This window comes from Cantharellus anzutake (genome assembly GCF_015039405.1).
Source record: "Cantharellus anzutake strain C23 chromosome Unknown EI90scaffold_10, whole genome shotgun sequence".
Classification (NCBI taxonomy): Eukaryota; Fungi; Basidiomycota; class Agaricomycetes; order Cantharellales; family Hydnaceae; genus Cantharellus; species Cantharellus anzutake.
Window position 1 is genome coordinate 1,291,443 of NW_024066960.1, and position 18,402 is coordinate 1,309,844.

Here is an 18,402-nt window from a genome sequence, read left to right on the forward strand (position 1 = left end):
GGAGTGGTTGAGGAGATATGACCTTTTCTTTATTTTCCTTACTATTTCATTCATTCACGCATGTGACTTTCCTTTTATATTTGTATCGGACTCTTCCATGACAACTGTACAGACAGTTAGTTAGAGGTTAGACAGAGTATCAGCACCGTACTCAAAAGGACCACATCTACCTGAGAGATAGAGAGAGACCTACCCCCCCCCAGACCTGAGTTGTGAGTCTAGATTGATAGACCCGTTACGCCGTCCCGATGCTGCCCAAGCCCATTCCCACTATGCGAGCGTGAGGGCAAGCCCTGACCTCAGCCCTATCCTCCCTGAGGACTCCCTGCTCACTTCCCTGCTTGCCCCTAGGCTCCCCTGCACCTGGCCGACTCCCCCACAGCCACTCACTTGCCCTGCAAAGCCCACCTTCGGGCCTATCCCTCCTTTCCATTTCTGGGTTATCGCCTACCTTTCCGTTAACCCCATAACCTGACTCATCGGTAATATTCAATCAGCTAATGTCTAACCCCGTTAGCTCCACTCCGCTCAGCTCCGCCATTTGCGGACCTGCCCTCATTGTAACTATATATATACTCAACTTGTACATAGGTTACACCTCAGTAATAAAATCGACTAGAGTTTACCCCCTTCAGTTCTGGTTGCCAGTTTAGTAAGTTAGGGCACGGACATGTTACTTGGCACAGCGCTCCTGGCATAAGTCGCTGAGGCCAAAGCCCTCTGCCACAGAGACACTCCCTCATCTCAACCTGGTCTCTGACACAACCCCTGGATTGGCCAATTCGGCCCAGGTCCAACAACACCCCAGCCAAATGCAGGCTGGGAATCAGCCATCGCATCAGCAGTAGCTGCTCAGACAGGTCAGCTCCACAAGGAGCTGAGTCCCTTGTAGGAGGGAGATGAGGGAGCGACAGCGGCTCCTTGTCCAGACCGTCCAAATGGGCACAGTCTGATAACTCGAGGGCGTCAGAAGACGCCTGCAACCATTGTGCCCACTGGAGGCACAAATACAACAGAGCACAAAGAGATGCTGAGGGCATCTTCGACTCTCTGAAAGACACAGAGAGAGAGGTCGATCTCCAAAAGAGGGAGATTGAATTACTAAACGCGAGCTCAGAGAGGCACATGCACTGGCAGACCTCGCTACCAAACCCATTATGATGGGGGCCTCCCAGGTCAGGGGGAGGGGATACGGTTCCAGGCCTCATGAGGTGCAACCCCACATGGGGACTAGTGCACCAAGGGGTGGGGCACCGACTATCCTGCCACCCCATGGGCAGGCAACCCTGTCCAGGTTGCATAAGGGCCTGCCCTCAGAAGGGCAAACCCATGTCAAGGGGAAGAGGGAGAGCGGTAGGCAACCAATGGCAGACCCTAAAACAGGGACCACTGCCAGAGGTGGCAGGCCGCTGAGTACCTCAGCACCCTATGGGCAAGCTACCCTGCAGGGAAGTGTCCACATGTTATATGAGACTGCTGAACTCAACGAGTTTGGCAAAGTCAAAGCTCCAGTCAATGTAACAATTGACCCCAACTTCCCCATGAGGAGAATAGCAGGGTCAGAAGCGGCGCACGATGCCGCATATGCTTGGTGGACAAGCGTGAGTGGGAAAGAATTCGTACACTGGTACAAACAGGCTGAAGCTGCCTTCAAAAGCGGCAAGGTACACAGAATCCTTCACAAAAAAGCAAAGGAAACTGAGAAATACTTCTTGGGACTCCCGAGTATTGCAAGACTCACAGAGGAGTATAATTCCCCAGAGAACAAGGAAAAAATCTCCTGGGAAAGTCTAGGCAAAGCCGCCTATATAAAATCCCAGTTCAAACCACTCAGGACTCCTGAGGAACATGCCGCAAGAACTGCAGAGTGGGAAGCGAAAGCTTCCAAATACTGGGAAAGAGATGCAAGTCTCCCACTGGACAACTGTCAGGGACGTGTCCGGGGTCGAGAGGGCCTGGGGGTAATGTCTGGCACTGAAGCCGTCATGGGGTGTGGAGCAGGCATGCATACTGGCGGGCCCGATCCGGGACAGTGGTCCCTGGCCACTCAGTCTGAAGTGGAGAATGTGAGAAGAAGGTTACTTCTTCGGTTCCCACTTCAGGTACATTTATGTACATGCGGCTTGAGTCACATGATGAGTGCCACGTCATCCTCGGAGGCAGCTGCAGGCATCTGGGTGTCCCCGTGGGGGATCCCGAGAGCATCCGCTGCATGCGTGCGTGCTGGGCACAGCGGGAAGCCGTCCAGGGTGTGTGGGCCAGACGGGTCAATAGTACATCGATACAAAGGAAGGTGGTCCATGTAGATAGAAAGAAATAAACAGGAAGAGGAAGATGAAAAGAAAGAAATAAAGAAAGGGGAAGGAGAGGGAGGAAGGAGTGGGGAGTGGGATAGACAGCAGGGAGCGGGTGTGGTGTGGCCGGGTGTGCCCTGACAACAACCAGGCCAACGACCACCCTTCCCCATGGGAAGAATGGTAGACCTACTGTACTCCACACCTGAGCCAAGTAGCTCAGGAACACAACAACCCGCTCCCACCCAGGGAGCGCCCACTTCGTCAAGCCCACAGCTCGACAATGCAGCCCAGGCTACGTCATTGCATCCAACGCAGCAATCGGATGTCCAGATGAACAACCCAGTGTTAGACACTGGTCCAGGGTTGGCACCGAGGGTCGCCATTGTGGGCTGCTATAGGCCACGATGGCCATGATGCCGCAAACAAGGCCTGAGGGTAGGGCATTTGGCCTCAGCAACTCTAAAGGAGCACTGTGCCCCCTAGCTGTCTCTTGGCCCTCATTTCAGACTTACTGGGGTTGCCTTGTTGGGGCCAGGACTTAGAGGGTCATGGTCAAATCGATATTAGAGCTAAGGTACAATAAAGTATCATACAGAATATATATAGGGAGAATGAATGAATGGAAGCGGACCCGGGCCGAAGGCCGAAGGGTCCGGAAGCAAAAGGGAACAAAGAGCGGGGTTGGCCGCACAGCAGCCAGCAATGACCAAGGGTCAAAACAAACCAGATAAATAAAGGAAGGAGCATATGGCGATGATAGTGGTGATGGTATCGTAGTGGCACTGGACTCGGAGTTGGGCCGGAGTCGGGCACAGGAATGGTAGCGGCCCTGTAGGGGTGTCAGGGGACGACTCCCGGGTCCCCATGACCCTCCCCTATGGTCCACAACCTGACCTAAGAACAGCCCTATCCAGGGCAACAACTACTGTGGGTAAGGAGATGAGATAAAACAAGGGCAAGTATATACACTTGCCTACTGTGGGTAAGGAGATGAGAAGGAAGCTAACTTCTCATCTTCCCACAGTGGCCACAATATCAGCAAAACTTCCGGGGATACCCGGAAGTCACATGAAGGGGTAGAAACCGGGTCCGGAGCATGCAGCGCGCGGAGCGTGCGTGCATGCGGGAAGCGCAGTGGGTGGAAGCGGGTCCGGACACGGGTCCGGGTCCGGGCTAGTCAGGGTGTGTGCCCTGACAAGGGGCCAAGTGGGCAGGGTAGAGGAGTCGTGCTGGGCACAGTGCCAGAGGCGGACTCAGGGTGGGGAGGTTGGTGTGGCAGCAGGGGAGTGAGCAGGGAGTCCTCAGGGAGGACAGGGCTGAGGTTGGGGCTCGTGCTCATGCTCACATAGTGGGAACAGGCTCAGGTGGCATCGGGACAGGCCGGGAATAGGCTGGAATGCACGGCCATGACACCCAGAGGAAAACCCTCCTCCGGGGCAATGACTCCACCCTTGAGGAAAGGGAAAGTGACACGGTAATATGCCATCGAGGTGCCTGTGAAAACACCTTCCCCCAACTCAAGGCCCCACACACAATACTGTATGCAAGGAACCACAAGTAACAATTGCGGAAATCTCTACTTCATCAAAAGACCCACATCCACCACCACTCATGTGTAAACACCACTTACACATGAACCCTCACGGAACAAGTGAGGAACACCAAAGACATACAACCTTTGGGTCGAAATTCATTTTCGACAAACTCCACTACTTTCCTCTCTGCGATACCCATGTATCATTGTTCACTTCAAAGTGATGGCCCACACTCACTTATTCCCTAAACCTTTTCTCTCTCCTTCACCGACATGTACAAAATCGCCCACTTTAAAGTGGCGACAACAAAACACTCATTGATAATTTCAAACTCACTTAAGACTTTATTTTCTTCACCATTAACCTTGTATGTGTCGCAAATGCAATGCAAGGGGGAGAATGTCAGGGCAATAGCCCTGAACCCCAAGCCACATGTAATTAGATACATATAGTCATGTGGGTAAGCAGGAACCTCCAGGTAACTGCTTACACACTACCGTAAAATACACACTCTTGTATCACTTATGGCTCTGTGTGCTGAGCTACCCTGAGATCTCACAGTACCTTACCTACTGTTTATCTATTCACTTTCTTGCCCACAGTAGATTGTGCCCTGGACAGGGCTGTTTACAGGTCAGGTTGTGGGTTGTAGTGAGAGGGGTCATGGGGACCCGGGGTCTGTCCCCTGACACATAGGAAACTGGTTACATAAGGTGATCCACCTCCACTCCTTCACCATGCACACAAAAAATTGCGAAAAACTCCATGGTATATAACCCACAAAGTTCAAAAAAGTGTAAGGGTTGCCAACCCTGGGTGAGTCTCAGTCCTCAGCTGTCAACAATATGAACTTGAATGGAGTTGTACATGCAACAGTGCTGGAAGGAAAAGGCTAAGGAAAGCCTTTCCAACATTCCCACACTATTGTATATACACTGTTTATACCCATTGATACAATAGGAAAAGGAAATATGTAGGAAAGGGAAATAAGGGGTGGGGTTACCACTCCTTACATGGAGGATATGACAAAAACTAACTAATCAGACAGTGTAAGCACTTTTAGTGGAAATGGCCAGAACCCAAGCAGTCCTGGCCCATGAATTGGCATGTGCAGGCACAATGCAACCCATAATGTACAACAGAACACATGAATACACAGTTCAGCAAGAAACAGGAAAACTGTAAAAATACAAGACTGAAAAGCTAGGAATATCAGGTTGGTGAAAGGGGAGGAGGTGGGTAGATGCAACAGAAGACAAGCCAACTATGACAAGCTGAACAGAAGTAGCACAGGCACTACAGTGAGAGTCCGCACGGAGTTTGTGCAAGGTGAGATGGACCTACTTGAAAGCACAGCACAACATGAAGCTAAGAAGGGAGTTTAGATGCAGACAACTTGTCCAAAGCGCACATGTAAGCTTCCAGCCCCTGTTGCAACCAACTGAGGACTTACCAGTCCTGATGGAGCAGACGCGAAGGCAGTGCTGAGGGAGCAGACAGAAGGAAACCTTCCTCCAGTGTCACATGCACGTCAAATCACGTGAGGATATGAAATGCGAAGAACTGACACCCACAGCAATGCAGGACCATGCGGCACCATTCAGCACCAATTACCGTCAAGATTAGCTGTGTGAAATAATGTTGTTCTTAAGCTGACCAGGTGGTGTGGTAGAAGTCGGCATGCTTGAACCTCGTCTTGATCTGGCCCAGGAGGTACCAGCCAGGTGTGCAGTACGTAACATGATTGCTAGTCGAGCCGCCCTTGTTGTGCCCAGAATGGAGTTGGCCAACCACACGAGCTTTACCGTTCATCGTGTGCCAGATGAGGGAGCCGGAGTCTCCTTTAGCGGAGAAGACTTTGGTAGTCTTGTCGCCTGAGTTGTAGATACCAAGCTCGACGGACTCGATGCCAACTTCGTTCAGAATAAATGAAACTAGGCCGGCGTAGCGTCCGACGGTGAGATCAGTACTGTTGCCGTCTTTGCCGACTATAAGGCAGCGCTGGCCTTCGCTGTCAAGCTCTGTAGGGTGGGCGAGGTCCTCCTGCGTGGTGCACCCCTCGATCCGGAGCTTCCTCTCGTTGGGAAACTTGAACGTGGTTGTTATAGAGATGGACTAGATTCTTATGGTCCGTGACTGCAAGTAGGTAGGTTGTCTCTGCCCTCCATTATATTTCTCTGTCAAACTCCATGCCAAGCTTTCCCACTGGGTTTTGGTGCTGGCTGGGGGAATTGTTAAGTTTCAAGGGACTTCCCTTGACCATTGAGACTTTGATATTAGATAGAAACCAGTCATATGACATGTAAAGGCAAATGCCGAGGATGTTGTTCATTATCAAATACATAACCCACAAACCTTGTACCGCGATTGTAACATCCTCACCATTGTGTCACCACTGTAAACTCAACCTGTAACCCTGGAACCATGTCCACCTCCCTATTCCTCCTCTCCATGACAAAACCGCAACGAGGTGGGCATTCCCACGCCCAACCTCCTGCTACCCACTCCCACCAGTCCACCGGGTGGTTGAGTGGTTACTCCCACCCAACCAGAAGTTCCCTATCAGGAACTGTAACCTATCCCACCTCCTCAGGAGAAGGATACAGTCCAGGCAGCTCCAGGATGCCTGGCCACGCACCCGCGGGTCCCACTTCCCACGGTCACCCACTACCGTGCACTGGTCCACCAGCCCGCTTTCCCCAACAACTCCCGCTACCGGTACGCTCCCATGAGCGCCAAGTCACCGATAGCCACCAACTGGGTGACTCCCTTTGGGAGTCCCAGTATCCCTCACTACCGGTACGCTCCATTGAGCGCCAAGTCACCGCTAGCCAAACACCCCCAGCACACCCGCTACCGGCACGCTCCCAGGAGCGCCAAGTCCCCGTTAGCAGACAGCCAGGTGGCTCCCTCAAGGAGCCCACATCATACTCGCTACCGGTACGCTCCCAGGAGCGCCAAGTTACCGTTGGCCGACACACATGTTGTACTTCTGTACACTCATCCTATTCCGCTCTCCCTCCGATGGCTACGCAGCCACCTCCATTAGTGAGCCAAACGGCTCAGGTTGGGTTCCCCGGAACCCATTCCTGTAACAGTGGTCGAACCACCACCGAGAGGATAGAACATGTTTGTAAGGACTTGAGGATCGTACTTGGATCCTGTGTTCGTTAGACGAGGTAAATAAGATGAGTCGAGACGCACCGAGATCAACAACGTTGCCCTCGAATTCGTCACTGACCTTCGCCTCAGCAGCTAAGAACGCAGCCCAGTCCGAGGTATATAGTGTGCCACCTCCGACGTCGACCAAGATGGCTGCAGCATATTGAACGTGCCCAATGTTGCGGTGGAGCTTGATGTTGGCCCAGAATTTCGTGACCTTGTCGTGGAAAGCCTCGAGATCGGCGATAGCTTCGGTCTCGTCTTCCAATTGGCGTTGCTTCGCCCTGACGGCTTTCGCGTCCTCCATGTCCTGCCTCTCCTTTGCCTGCAATGTAACAATATCTCGGGTCCAAAGGTCAGCGAGAATGACGCGATCAGCAATGGCCTTCATGATCTCATCCAGGCCATGCTGGAATCGACGCATTCCACACACTCGAACGTGGTCCATGGGTGCGCCGCCTCTGTGCTCATAATCAACAGTGGTGTTCTTGTGCAGGACATGGCAGTTACTGATTCCGTAAACCTTATTGCTGGGGTTGCCGTCCTTGTCTTTGTTTTCATGGAACCAAAGTGTAAGAGTACCCTGGGAATCCTCCATTTCTTTGGTCGAAAGGGGAACGCCGAGAAGAGCAGTAAGGAAGCGACGGACATAATGGGTGGCGTTGCTGCTGTCGACATGGCACATAAGGGGTGGACCCGCGAGCCTCTGCAGAACCGCCTCGCGCCATTCCACAACAACATTGTCGACTCCGTTTTTACGCAGAAGGGTAAGGATCTCTCGTGGGCGGTATCGGCGGAGGTAGACCCTGGAATAACGCCGATCCATATGACGACGGGACTGAGACTCCCCTTCGCCTCCTCTCCCAGCGGTGCATGGGTGAAGAAGCGGGCAGGATCGACGGACGACCAGTTGATCTTCCGAGCCTTGATCAGGTCACGAATCTGGGGGCTGACAGCGTCCCAGACACGATTGAGCGGGGTATCGAAGACCCCGCGGAGGGACTTGACGGGGAGAGAGGCGTGTCTGCCTACGGGCTTAGGGAAGGGCGTAGTGAGGAAGTCCAACCGGTAGACGAGGTCCGGGTGGTCACTGTCCCCAGTGATGCCGTTATAATATGACGTTTTCTCGTACACGTTGGGGTCGTGCATGGAGGCAGTGGTGGCATCGCTAGCGAAGGTGAGGGCGGAGAGATTGGATGCCATGGTCACGTCGCTTAGGGCAGGCACGCGAGGCGAGCTGTGGGCTTTGCGTTGCTGGCCCTGGAGGCCAACACATTGGAGAGCGAAGAGGGAGAGTTCTGGACAGAAGGTAGTAAGTGCATTATAGACACGGAAAGAAATTAAAGGACTCGCTTAGCAGCCCCGGGTGCTCTCTCATAGTATTGAACACTTGCGCGGCGAGTTCAGATACCCCTATAAGGAAGATGGTAAGTATGGCACAGATTGTGCAGTGAGTTGATAGGGAGAAGGACGAGTGCTCCCCTCTCGGGATGACGAAAGAATGCCCTTGACGTGCAAAAAGAGGGACCCGCCTTCACCTAGAAGACCGGCTTTCTTCAGTTCATCTTCCGTGAATGGCAAAGCTTCGAGAGGTCAGTGTGGAATAGACGAAGGGAAACGATAGGACTCACTTGGAGGAACCATAATGAAGTTGTAAACGCAGGTGTTGAGTAATTACAGCCTTACTTCCGAGCACCGCCAACTGCGTTGCACCTATGTCGGAAAAGTTGCAGATCCGCTGCATCACGTGACATGCGTTGCAATGCATCTCAATAAATTACAATGCTTTGGCTCACTGTTACAACAAGTGTACCAAACGTCATTACACATTGTATGACATCGCAAATGACCTCCATATTTGTGTAGCAACAAACAAAATACTCTATTCAAGTTTGAATGGATATTGTACACTGTTACCAAAATTGTGTGTGGGCAGAATATAGGAGGACAAGGGGTGTCATTTAACAGGAGGGCTAATGTGGAAGCTATAATACAGAGTAAGTAATGTAACTAGTAACTAAAACCAATCATACTGACCTCAGTCTCCGTAAATGAAGAACTGAGGGGAAAAGGAAAATAGCCCAAAACAATTACCTATATACAATGTAGTCACAGTATCAATACAACAGAAACAAAAAGTAAGATCATGTGAGTTTGGTTAGTGAGTCATGCATCATTGTAACTCCAACATCATTTTGGGAAATGCCAAACACAGGGTACAGGGGGGGTTCATGAGAGAGGGCAAAACCTATTTTCAGATGACATTTTAGATTAAGTTATGTACAGTGAGAAATCAGTGAAGAGCGTATGTTATGAGAAGGAATGTTGGAATACAAGTCACATGATTAGACTGAACTGGGAATATTCTACAGGTTACTAGGTGCCTGTGTAAGCCCTGGGCATATGTCACAACCTGGCATTCCCTGGAGTCAGACGACCTCCTCCCCGACCTTTTCCCATGCCCGAACACTCCCTGCATACTCTGCTCGCTGCCTGTTGCCGTCCAACCACTTCCCGCAACTTCTCCACAACCCCTCTACTAATTGTTGTTGAACGACCTAGCGGTGCAGAGCACCATGGCCTTTTGTCCCATGTTTCACCGCACCCTGTTATCTTGCGGTGAAGGTCACATTTGACCTTCACTGTCTTGAACATGTGCTTCTTGTTTGTTTTCCTTCTTCTTTTCTCTGCCCGCAATCTCCGTGAGATCTGGCGACTTATTCTCTATTCAGTTCCCTAGCACTTATATACAGCTTGTAACTATTGCTTGTACTGTAGTTCAAAATCAACTAGGACTTCTCCCTAAGCTTACATCTGTTCCCCATAAGACCTCTGCCTTCTGAAGTATTGGGACCGTGTTGAGAACGAGGCACAACGCTCCTCCCTGAGTCATTGAAGCCGAAATCCTGGCCCGCTCACCTAAGTAGCCTCGACCTCGAGATCAGTGAGGTTATTCCTTGCTAAAGCTCAGTTGCGGGTAGGACACCTGTATCACTAGTGGCCAACGTTCGGTCGCCTACAGCTACCATCGGCGAAGCTTCACACAGTTCTGACAGCATAGAAGAGCCTGGAATGTATAAATATGGGCACTGGAGTGTCATGTGTATTTAGTTATATTTCTTTCTATATTACATCTGAACTGCAAGTGAACTGCTGAAGTGGGTTGCCATATTTGTGTTAGTGTCAGGGCACACACCCTGACTAGCTCGGACCCGGACCTGCATCTGGACCCACATGTGTGCTCCACCCTGCATGCTCCGTGCACTGCATGCTCCAGGCCCCGGTTCCCATCTCTCATGTGACTTCCAGATATCTCTGGAAGTTTTTGCCATATTGTGGCCACTGTGAGAAAGTGAGAAGTTAACCTTCTTCTGTCAAAACTGCAATGATCTGGATGCAGATGGGGCTCAACTAGAGGGGTTCCAAGAGCTCTGGTAGTGAACCGGAGCTTCTCCAGGAAGCCTGGGTCTGCTGGGTGTTACAAGAGGCTCTAAGAAGGACGTGGCCTCAGCAACTTGGAGGGAGCACTGTGCCTCCATTACATCTCAGTTAGTCCTTCATATCAGATGTCTGGGGTATCTTGTAAGAGGGGAACACAAATCACTCATAGGGGAACTTTGGGGTAAGTTTTAGAACTGAGGTACAAGGAGTTCTAATCTACAGGTATATATAGAGGGAGGAGGAGAAGGACTTTAGCCAAAGTCCAAGTGATACCAAAAGGTACCAAAAGGTTCCAAACAATATTTTTAATGGGGAACCAAGGTGTCAGGTCAAGGAGGGCAGAGTAGAAGGCTGGAGAATAAATGGGAACGAGAAATGGGTAAGGGGAAGTTAGCTGACTGAATTGAAAGAAGACATCAGTTGTACTATAAGTGGAAGATGACTAATTAAGATGATGAGAGCAGGGTCACTGGAGGATACAGGTAGCTCTGAAGCCGGAGTTACATATCTGAGAAATGTTGGGTGACTCCACTAAATGAAATGGAAAGAGGAAGGGTTTAAAAGTATATAACAAGATGTTGGGGTCGGTTGGTTGGTCAGTCAGTCGGTCGGAGTGATCTGGAGGTTCCAAATGTTCCAACTCAGGACTGAGCTTCTGGGATGGAGGTGGCGGAGGAACGAATGTGCCAAAGTCCAGGCCAGAGCTGATACAGTTGGGATGGAGGACATTGGGAAGTAGGGAGGTATGGTGTAGGGGATGATGAGGTTGTTAGGAAGGTGTAGTGGGGTGGGAGAGTGTGGGGTTGGGATTCTGGGATATGACATCTTCTCACTCTCTTACCCACAGTAGTTCTGTGCCCTGGGATTGGGCTGTTACAGGTTAGACTGTGGACTGCAGAGAGGGGTCATGGGGACCCAGGGTTCATCCCCTGACAGTTAGATACAGGTCCAGGGTTGGCACTGAGGGTCATGTGGGTTTGCTGTTGCAGGCCACTATTGGCTGCATGTCAGTTCACAACAATAAAGGTGTTCCTGAGAAACCTAGTCGTTGTTAATGCTGGAGTGCCACCTTCAGCGGAGATAGGGGTTATATACATGGATACTGCTATCCACTAGAGCGCAGCTACAAATGAGATAAGAAACTGCTGATAGAATGACGACATGAAAAGATAGCTAATACATTCAGGTAATCGTAAGCAAGGTGTGGGAAAGGGGTGACATGTGGATGGAAGATAGGAAGCAGGAGCTAAGCGAGATTACCTGCATTCTTCAGATCTCTCTGGATTGTCTTATGGCAGCTCCCTTCCGGCATAGGGGGTCAGGGTAGCTGGTTAGGCCATGCCCTGACACTGCAATCTGTGAGCAAGCCCAAGGGTAGGGCCTTTGGCCTCAGCAACTCTAAAGGAGTGCTGTTCCCCCTAGTTGTCTCTTGGCCCTCATTTCAGATGACTTGAGTTGCTTGCTGGGGGGTCAGAGCTGAGGGAGTCATGATCTAGTTGATATTAGAGCTGAGGTACAATAATGTATCATACAGGATATATATAGGAAGACAAAATGAATAGAAGCAGACCCAGGCTGAAGGCCAAAGGGTCCAGAAGCAAAAGGGAACAAAGAGCAGGGTTGGCTGCACAGCGGCCAGCAATGACCAAGGGTCAAAACAAACAATAACAGATAAATATGTGAAGGAGTGTAGGGCCACGATAGCGGCGATGGTATTGTAGCAGCACCAGACTCGGAGTTGGGCACAGGAACAATAGCGGCCTGATGAGGGCCAAGCAGGCAGAGCAGGAGTCACACTGGGCACAGTGCTGGAGGCGGACTCAGGGTGGGGAGGCTGGTGTGGCTGGAGGGGAGTCGGCCAGGTGCAGGGGAGCCTAGGGGAAAGTGGGGGGGTGAGCAGGGGGTCCTCAAGGAGAATAGGGATGAGGGTTGGGGCTTGCACTCATGCTCGCACAGCGGGATGGGCTCAGGCGGAATTGGGACAGGTGGCTAACAGGCCGGAATGCATGGCCATGACAGGACAGCAGAAAAGGGTTGGCTGGTGGTGAATGTCTGATTGGTTAGGTAATTATCAATTGCATTGTAGTTACATTGTAGTTCATGTACTTTAAACTGAGTGCTTGTATGCAGCTAGTTCATCATTTCAATACACTTTACTGGGACATTTCCACATGTGTTCATTTGAGATGAAGTGCTTGAAGAAGTTTTGGAGTAATTTGGATGAATTGGGATTTCAATTCTTGCTCCATACCAAATTCCTAAATTTGGGAACTGGCATCTCCCAAAATGATGGATACTGCTGATTGAATTGAAAGGGGGGGGGTCTCACACATTGCCCTAATCCTAAAAAGGGACATGATGTTTAGGATTTCCATAACTGACCCCCCTTGTAGGAGGATTGGAGTGAGCCATTGTTGGAAATGTAAGTCACCAGAGATATCCAGGGGCATGTGGAGGATAATGTGGAGGATTTTACTAAGCACACAGCCTGCACAGGAGTTGCCTTATGTAGATTATTCATTATATGCATGGACATTATCCCCAAATCACTAGTTATATTCCTGCTTCTATCTTACATCTGTGCTATGAGTGAACTGCTGGGAACTGGGTTGCCTTATCTGTAATGCCATTTACAACAGCCATACCCATGCCAGATTAATTCTACAGTGTCAGCTGTGTGTTAAACGCCTCATTCGAATAAATATGTCACCATCAACAAGGTCATTGACAAAAAATGTGTCTGCTCCATTGCTGGACTCCAAGAATGTGGGGACCATCAACACTCCACGAATGACAGATTCCAATGAGATGATAGTGGATGAACTTTCTTCACTGAGTTTGAATCGTCTGAAGCCAACAGGTTTGTCTGAAAGTGGGCAGGAAGTGGGGTGGATAGGAGTGTAGTAGCGGATGAGGGCAAGTTGTACTGTACCAATGATACTTGAAGGTGTGATACGAAACATCAGGACCAGCTGGGCAAAAGCTGGGCCATTGACTGTGTCTACCATTACAGAATCATAGCGGGCTTGCCCATGGAAATTTGGATTGGTGCGGAGTAAATCATGATTGGTGTACCAGTGAACTTGTGACTCATATGCAACCTCAAGCAAGTGGTACTCAGTGATCTATGTGAGTGAATCAGTATGAGGCCATTGAAAAGGTTGGATCCTACATTCTCAGTTTTAGGAAGTATGGTTGCCAGCCCATAAACTGTTTTGAGGAAATTGAGTGTTTTATGCCGGAAATCCTTGAAAATGGAATGTTGGGTCATGGTTTGTTCATGCTCAACCATGCTGAGAGTGAGGCCATATGGATGCCTGTGTGGGCTGCGTAATTTGATGTGAATTACTTCATCATCCTGGTGTGTTGGAATGTGTGAGTCATCACTGGGCTCCCTGGGCATTATCTGCTGAGCATTATATTCTTCTGCATGCTCAATATTCCGCTTTATTAACTTCAAAACTGCTTTGTGTTGGTCCTTAAGCACAATCTGAATTTAAAATAGCATGAGTAGCCTGAGATACTGCTGAAGAGTTTTCATACCTGCTTGTCAACATTTTTTTTGTTACTTGACAAATACATCTGCCGGTATTCCCCATGATGCCTTTCACCTGGCTTGGTACTGACATGAATAAGGGCCCCTTTCTTGCACACATCATCAAATGCATGAGATGTTGCATGTGCTTTGGGGAACAGCCAAGATTTCTGCCCATTGGGTGCTAATGATTTAGTGTGTGCCTTTTTCATATTCCCAACTAGCTCTTTAGGGATAATAAAAGGCTGAAAAGATTGTGAGACATGATGACTATGTTTGAGCTGAGTTTATATGTACCTGTTTCATTGCATCTGAAAGTCGCTGCACAACTTTATGACCCCATTCAAGAGTTTCATCAGTATGGACTTCCAGAGAAATAAGGACCGAGAACTCTGCAAGAGCACGAATGAGTGTTGAGATAGGGTAAAATGCCTCATTTAAGTCATGGAGTCCATGAAGAACAACCTAGCATGAATTAGCAAGGCATAGTGTCAGAATAACATGCCCTCACCTTGAGAAGGTGACTATATTTTGTGCCATCTGAGAATGACATTGAAAGGCAATTTTTAAAGTGGGTCAACTCTGGCCACCGTGGAATCTCTGAGATGCTAAAATCCTTATTTTAGTGTTCTACAATTCTCCATCCATTTGACAAGCTTACTGCTGCTCAAATTTTGCCCAAATAAACTTGGGATATCCTTCAATAATCCCCTTGCATAATGGCCAAATATGGTCCCCCCAGAGTCCCAAATCATTGAAGTGAAGTTTGTCATAGGATACCATTGCATGTGGATCACTCCCAAGAGCCCAGAAGGCATTCTAAACTTTGATTATTAGAATAAAAAAATCCAAGGGAATTTTGAGTCATACCCAAACCCCAGCCAAGCCAGCACTGGAGAGGATTTCAGCTGCCTGCTTCTTTGTGTTGGCAGATTGTGCAGATTCAATTATTGAATGACTGTCTTCTGATGTCTGAACAGGCCATTTGACTGTCAAGGAGGATAGTTGGCTGGTGTGAACCTTGCATCGGGGACAAGGATAATTTGCATTTGGTCCCAATGTGCCTGTCAACATGGTCCTAGACAAGTGGAACATCCTCAATGTATTAGCTTCAATTGTCATTGTGGAGCATCACTCACTGCTCTTCTCCATCAGCAACAGCATCCTTGATATAGAAATAAATATGACGTTCCTTCCCATCACCACACTGGAGCCGAGTTCCAACCTTACTAGGTGTTCTAAGAGACTCAAACACCTCAGCAAAGCTGCTGTGGATCAAGTTCCTGCGATATGATGCAAGGTCAAATTTATCTTCTGCTCTTTCTTCAACCTGGAAGGATATAATTAGAGCCCAAAAAACCGAAAAAAAAAAAAAACATATGCCATACATGAGGAAGGAGTCCAATTAGGTGGCCACCTCCAAATCCAGTTGTGTTCCTGATGTTGTTGTGGATGTTGAGGACACGCAGGATGACTGGATACACCTTCACTGTTCCAAAGCTGGACAGCTGAGACTTGTCAGAGTACACTGAGAGTGCCAGTAGCACGGAAGGTGTCCCATCATCCTGTTCTGGGAGATCATTCTACCAAAGTATTGTTATTGAGAGGCATAACTGTTAAGAATAAAATGCATACCATGATGTCCCAGAATTCATCTGCAGTCCAGGGCTGACTTACAAAGCGCATCCAGCCTCCACTTGTTGACTTGTATGTCTTTTGGGGGGCCCATTCAACTTCATGGATGTATAGTGGATCACAGAGGAGGTCAGTCAGATACTGATGCACATTTTTGCAAAAGAGGATATGAGAACGCCTTTCAGAGGTCTTATCTGATGGAACAACTGGGACCACCACAGTATGCTCCTCAAACTAGTGCCACATGAGCTGCTAGCAATATAAAATTGGAAATGGGCCCACATTTGTAAGAAGCTCTGCAGCTTTGTTGAGTGTTTTTTCAAATCCTTTATAAGTGGTAAAGGTAATGGCTGGTTGGGGAGATTGCTGATGAATTTTAATATGTGTCCCTATTGAGTGAATTGAGCAGTTATCTTCAGTGACCAGTTCTGCAAACTCAAAGTCTGCCTTGGTTGCAAAGGGTGCCCAAGGACTTTCAAATAGGTTGATATTTGAAATAGTCTTGGCATCAGAGTTTGATGTTCCCATGGTAAATGGAACTATCTTTGTTGCAATGCCAGACTTAGGGTGAAATTCAATCTTGAGTAATTCTGAAGTAGCCTCTGCTTGTGTTTGGACCTCTGCTCATGAACTCTGGTGAGGGTACAGTGGTGGAAATGACAAGGCACTGCATACCTGGCACTACATCTTCTGGTGGGTCCAAGGGTTCCAAAGATGACATGTCTTCAGCAATGTTTGACCCTCCTGCTTTTGGTGGTTCTGTGAAATTCATAGGGGAGCAAAACATGAAAACATTAGCGATCTCGCTGAGCTGACACACCTGGGATACCAGCCAGACTTGTTTCAGATGTCCTGGCTTGTCCTTGAAATAATTGATTTCGTGCATTTGCCATCTTCTTCTCCAAGTGTTGTTTTACCATTTTTTCCTCACAATGTGTCACATGACACTTCCACCCTCGAGCTTCAAAGGTTCTGTTGGTCACTGAACAGTAGAAGTTGGTGTGGTCATGGATGGATGATGACATGTTGACAGATGAGGTGCTAGGGGATGTATGTTCTTTGTACTGTTGTTATCCCAGTGTCCAAGTTGATTCTGAGGGTAAGGAGCTGAACCTCTTGTTACATGCCCTTTTATATGCATGATAGTCTATTTGATTTGAACCCTACCTGGCATCAAATCAGATCCCCTCCCAACATCAATCAAATTCCTTCCCTGGCATCAGATCAGATTCCCGGCATCAGATCAGATTCCCAGCATCAGATCAGATTCCCAGCATCAGATCAGATTCCTGGCATCAGATCGGATTCCTGGCATCAGACCAGATTCCCTCCCAACATCAGATCAAATTCCTTCCCTGTGTCAGAACCGTGCAAAGTCTCGCCCATGATAGCTGTCGGCAACTGAACATTGGCCGCTGAGGATATAGGCATCCTACTCACGACCAAGCTTTAGCAAGGGTTAACCTCACCGATCTTGAGGCTGAGGGTGCTTAGGCAAGCAGGCTGGGATTTTGGCTTCAACAACTCAGGGAGGAGCGTTGCACCTCGTTCTTGATGCAGTCCCAATACTTCAGAAGGCAGAGGTCTTATGGGGAACAGAGGTAAGCTAGGGAGGGGAATTCTAGTTGATTTCGAACTACTGTACAAGCAATAGTTACAAGCTGTATATAAGTGCTAGAGAACTGAATAGAAAGTAAGTTGCCAGATCTCATGGTGATTGCAGGCAGAAGAAGGAAAACAAACAAAGAAGCACGTGGTTAAGACAGTGAAGGTCAACATGGCCTTCACCATGAGATAATGAGGTGTGGCGAAACATGGAACAAGAGGTTGCAGCGCTCTGCACCGCTGAGTCATTCAACAACAATTAGAGGAGGGGACATTGAGATGTAGCAGGAAGTGGTTAGACAGTGATGGGTGGTGAGCGGAGTGTGTGGGGAGTGTTCAGGTGTGGGAAAAGGTCAGGGAGGAGATTGACTGACTCTGGGGAACGCCAGGTTGTGACACCCTGGCATCAGATCAGATTCCTTTCTTAGGCCTGAACCCATGGAGGCCCAGAATTAGTGAGATAGGAGATCTGTGAATTAAAGAAAAGAGGAAGGCAAGAAGCATGCAAAGTGTCAAAACCGTGACAATCCTGGTGCAGACAGGGCTCAACTAGAGGGATTCCGAGAGCTCCAGTAGTGAACCGAAGCTTCTCCAGGAAGCCTGAGTCTGCTGGGTGTTACAAGAGGCTCTAAGAAAGATGCAGCCTCAGTGACTCAGAGAGGAGCGCTGTGCCTCCATTATGTCTTAGTTAGTCCTTAATTTCAGATGTCTGAGGTATCTTATAAGAGGGGGACATGAATCACTCATAGGGGAACTTGGGGGTAAGTTTTAGTCAAGATTAGAACTGGGGTACAACGAGTCCTAATCTACAGGTATATATACAAGGCAGAGAAGGACTTTAGTCAAGGTCCAAGTGATACTGAAAAGTACCGAAAGGTTCCAAATGATATCTTTAACAGGGAACTGAGGTGTTGGGTCAAGGAGGGCAGAGTAGAAGGCCAGAGGATAAATGGGAATGAGAAATGGGTAAGGGGAAGTTAGCCGACTGAATGGAAAGAAGACATAGTTGTACTATAAGTGGAGGATGACTAATTAAGATGATGAGAGCAGGGTCACCAGAGGATACAGGTAGCTCCGAAGCTGGAGTTACATATCCAAGGAATGTTGGGTGACTCCACTAAATGAAATGGGGAAAGGAAGTATATAACAAGATGTTGGGGGTCCATTGGGAGGTCAGAGCAATCTGGGGATT

The 18,402-nt window shown here is 48.9% G+C and overlaps 2 protein-coding genes across 2 annotated transcripts; both read right to left on the reverse strand.

Annotated features, from left to right (window-relative positions):
* Positions 1–5,479: 5,479 nt before the first annotated feature.
* On the reverse strand, positions 5,480–8,824 carry EI90DRAFT_3014028 (uncharacterized protein; the record flags this gene model as incomplete). The annotated part of the gene is made up of 6 exons (XM_039056728.1): positions 5,480–5,853; positions 7,037–7,800; positions 7,899–8,292; positions 8,406–8,407; positions 8,626–8,707; positions 8,791–8,824. The coding sequence occupies 6 exons, from the start codon at positions 8,822–8,824 to the stop codon at positions 5,480–5,482; spliced, it is 1,650 nt and encodes a 549-aa protein (XP_038919752.1).
* A 4,280-nt stretch (positions 8,825–13,104) lies between these two features.
* On the reverse strand, positions 13,105–16,217 carry EI90DRAFT_2911012 (uncharacterized protein; the record flags this gene model as incomplete). The annotated part of the gene is made up of 11 exons (XM_039054413.1): positions 13,105–13,560; positions 13,608–13,925; positions 13,979–14,173; positions 14,268–14,435; positions 14,482–14,578; positions 14,632–14,789; positions 14,841–15,048; positions 15,110–15,300; positions 15,359–15,553; positions 15,606–15,833; positions 15,888–16,217. Coding segments are annotated over 11 exons (2,544 nt in total), but the record flags the coding sequence as incomplete, so codon positions are not given.
* Positions 16,218–18,402: the final 2,185 nt, after the last annotated feature.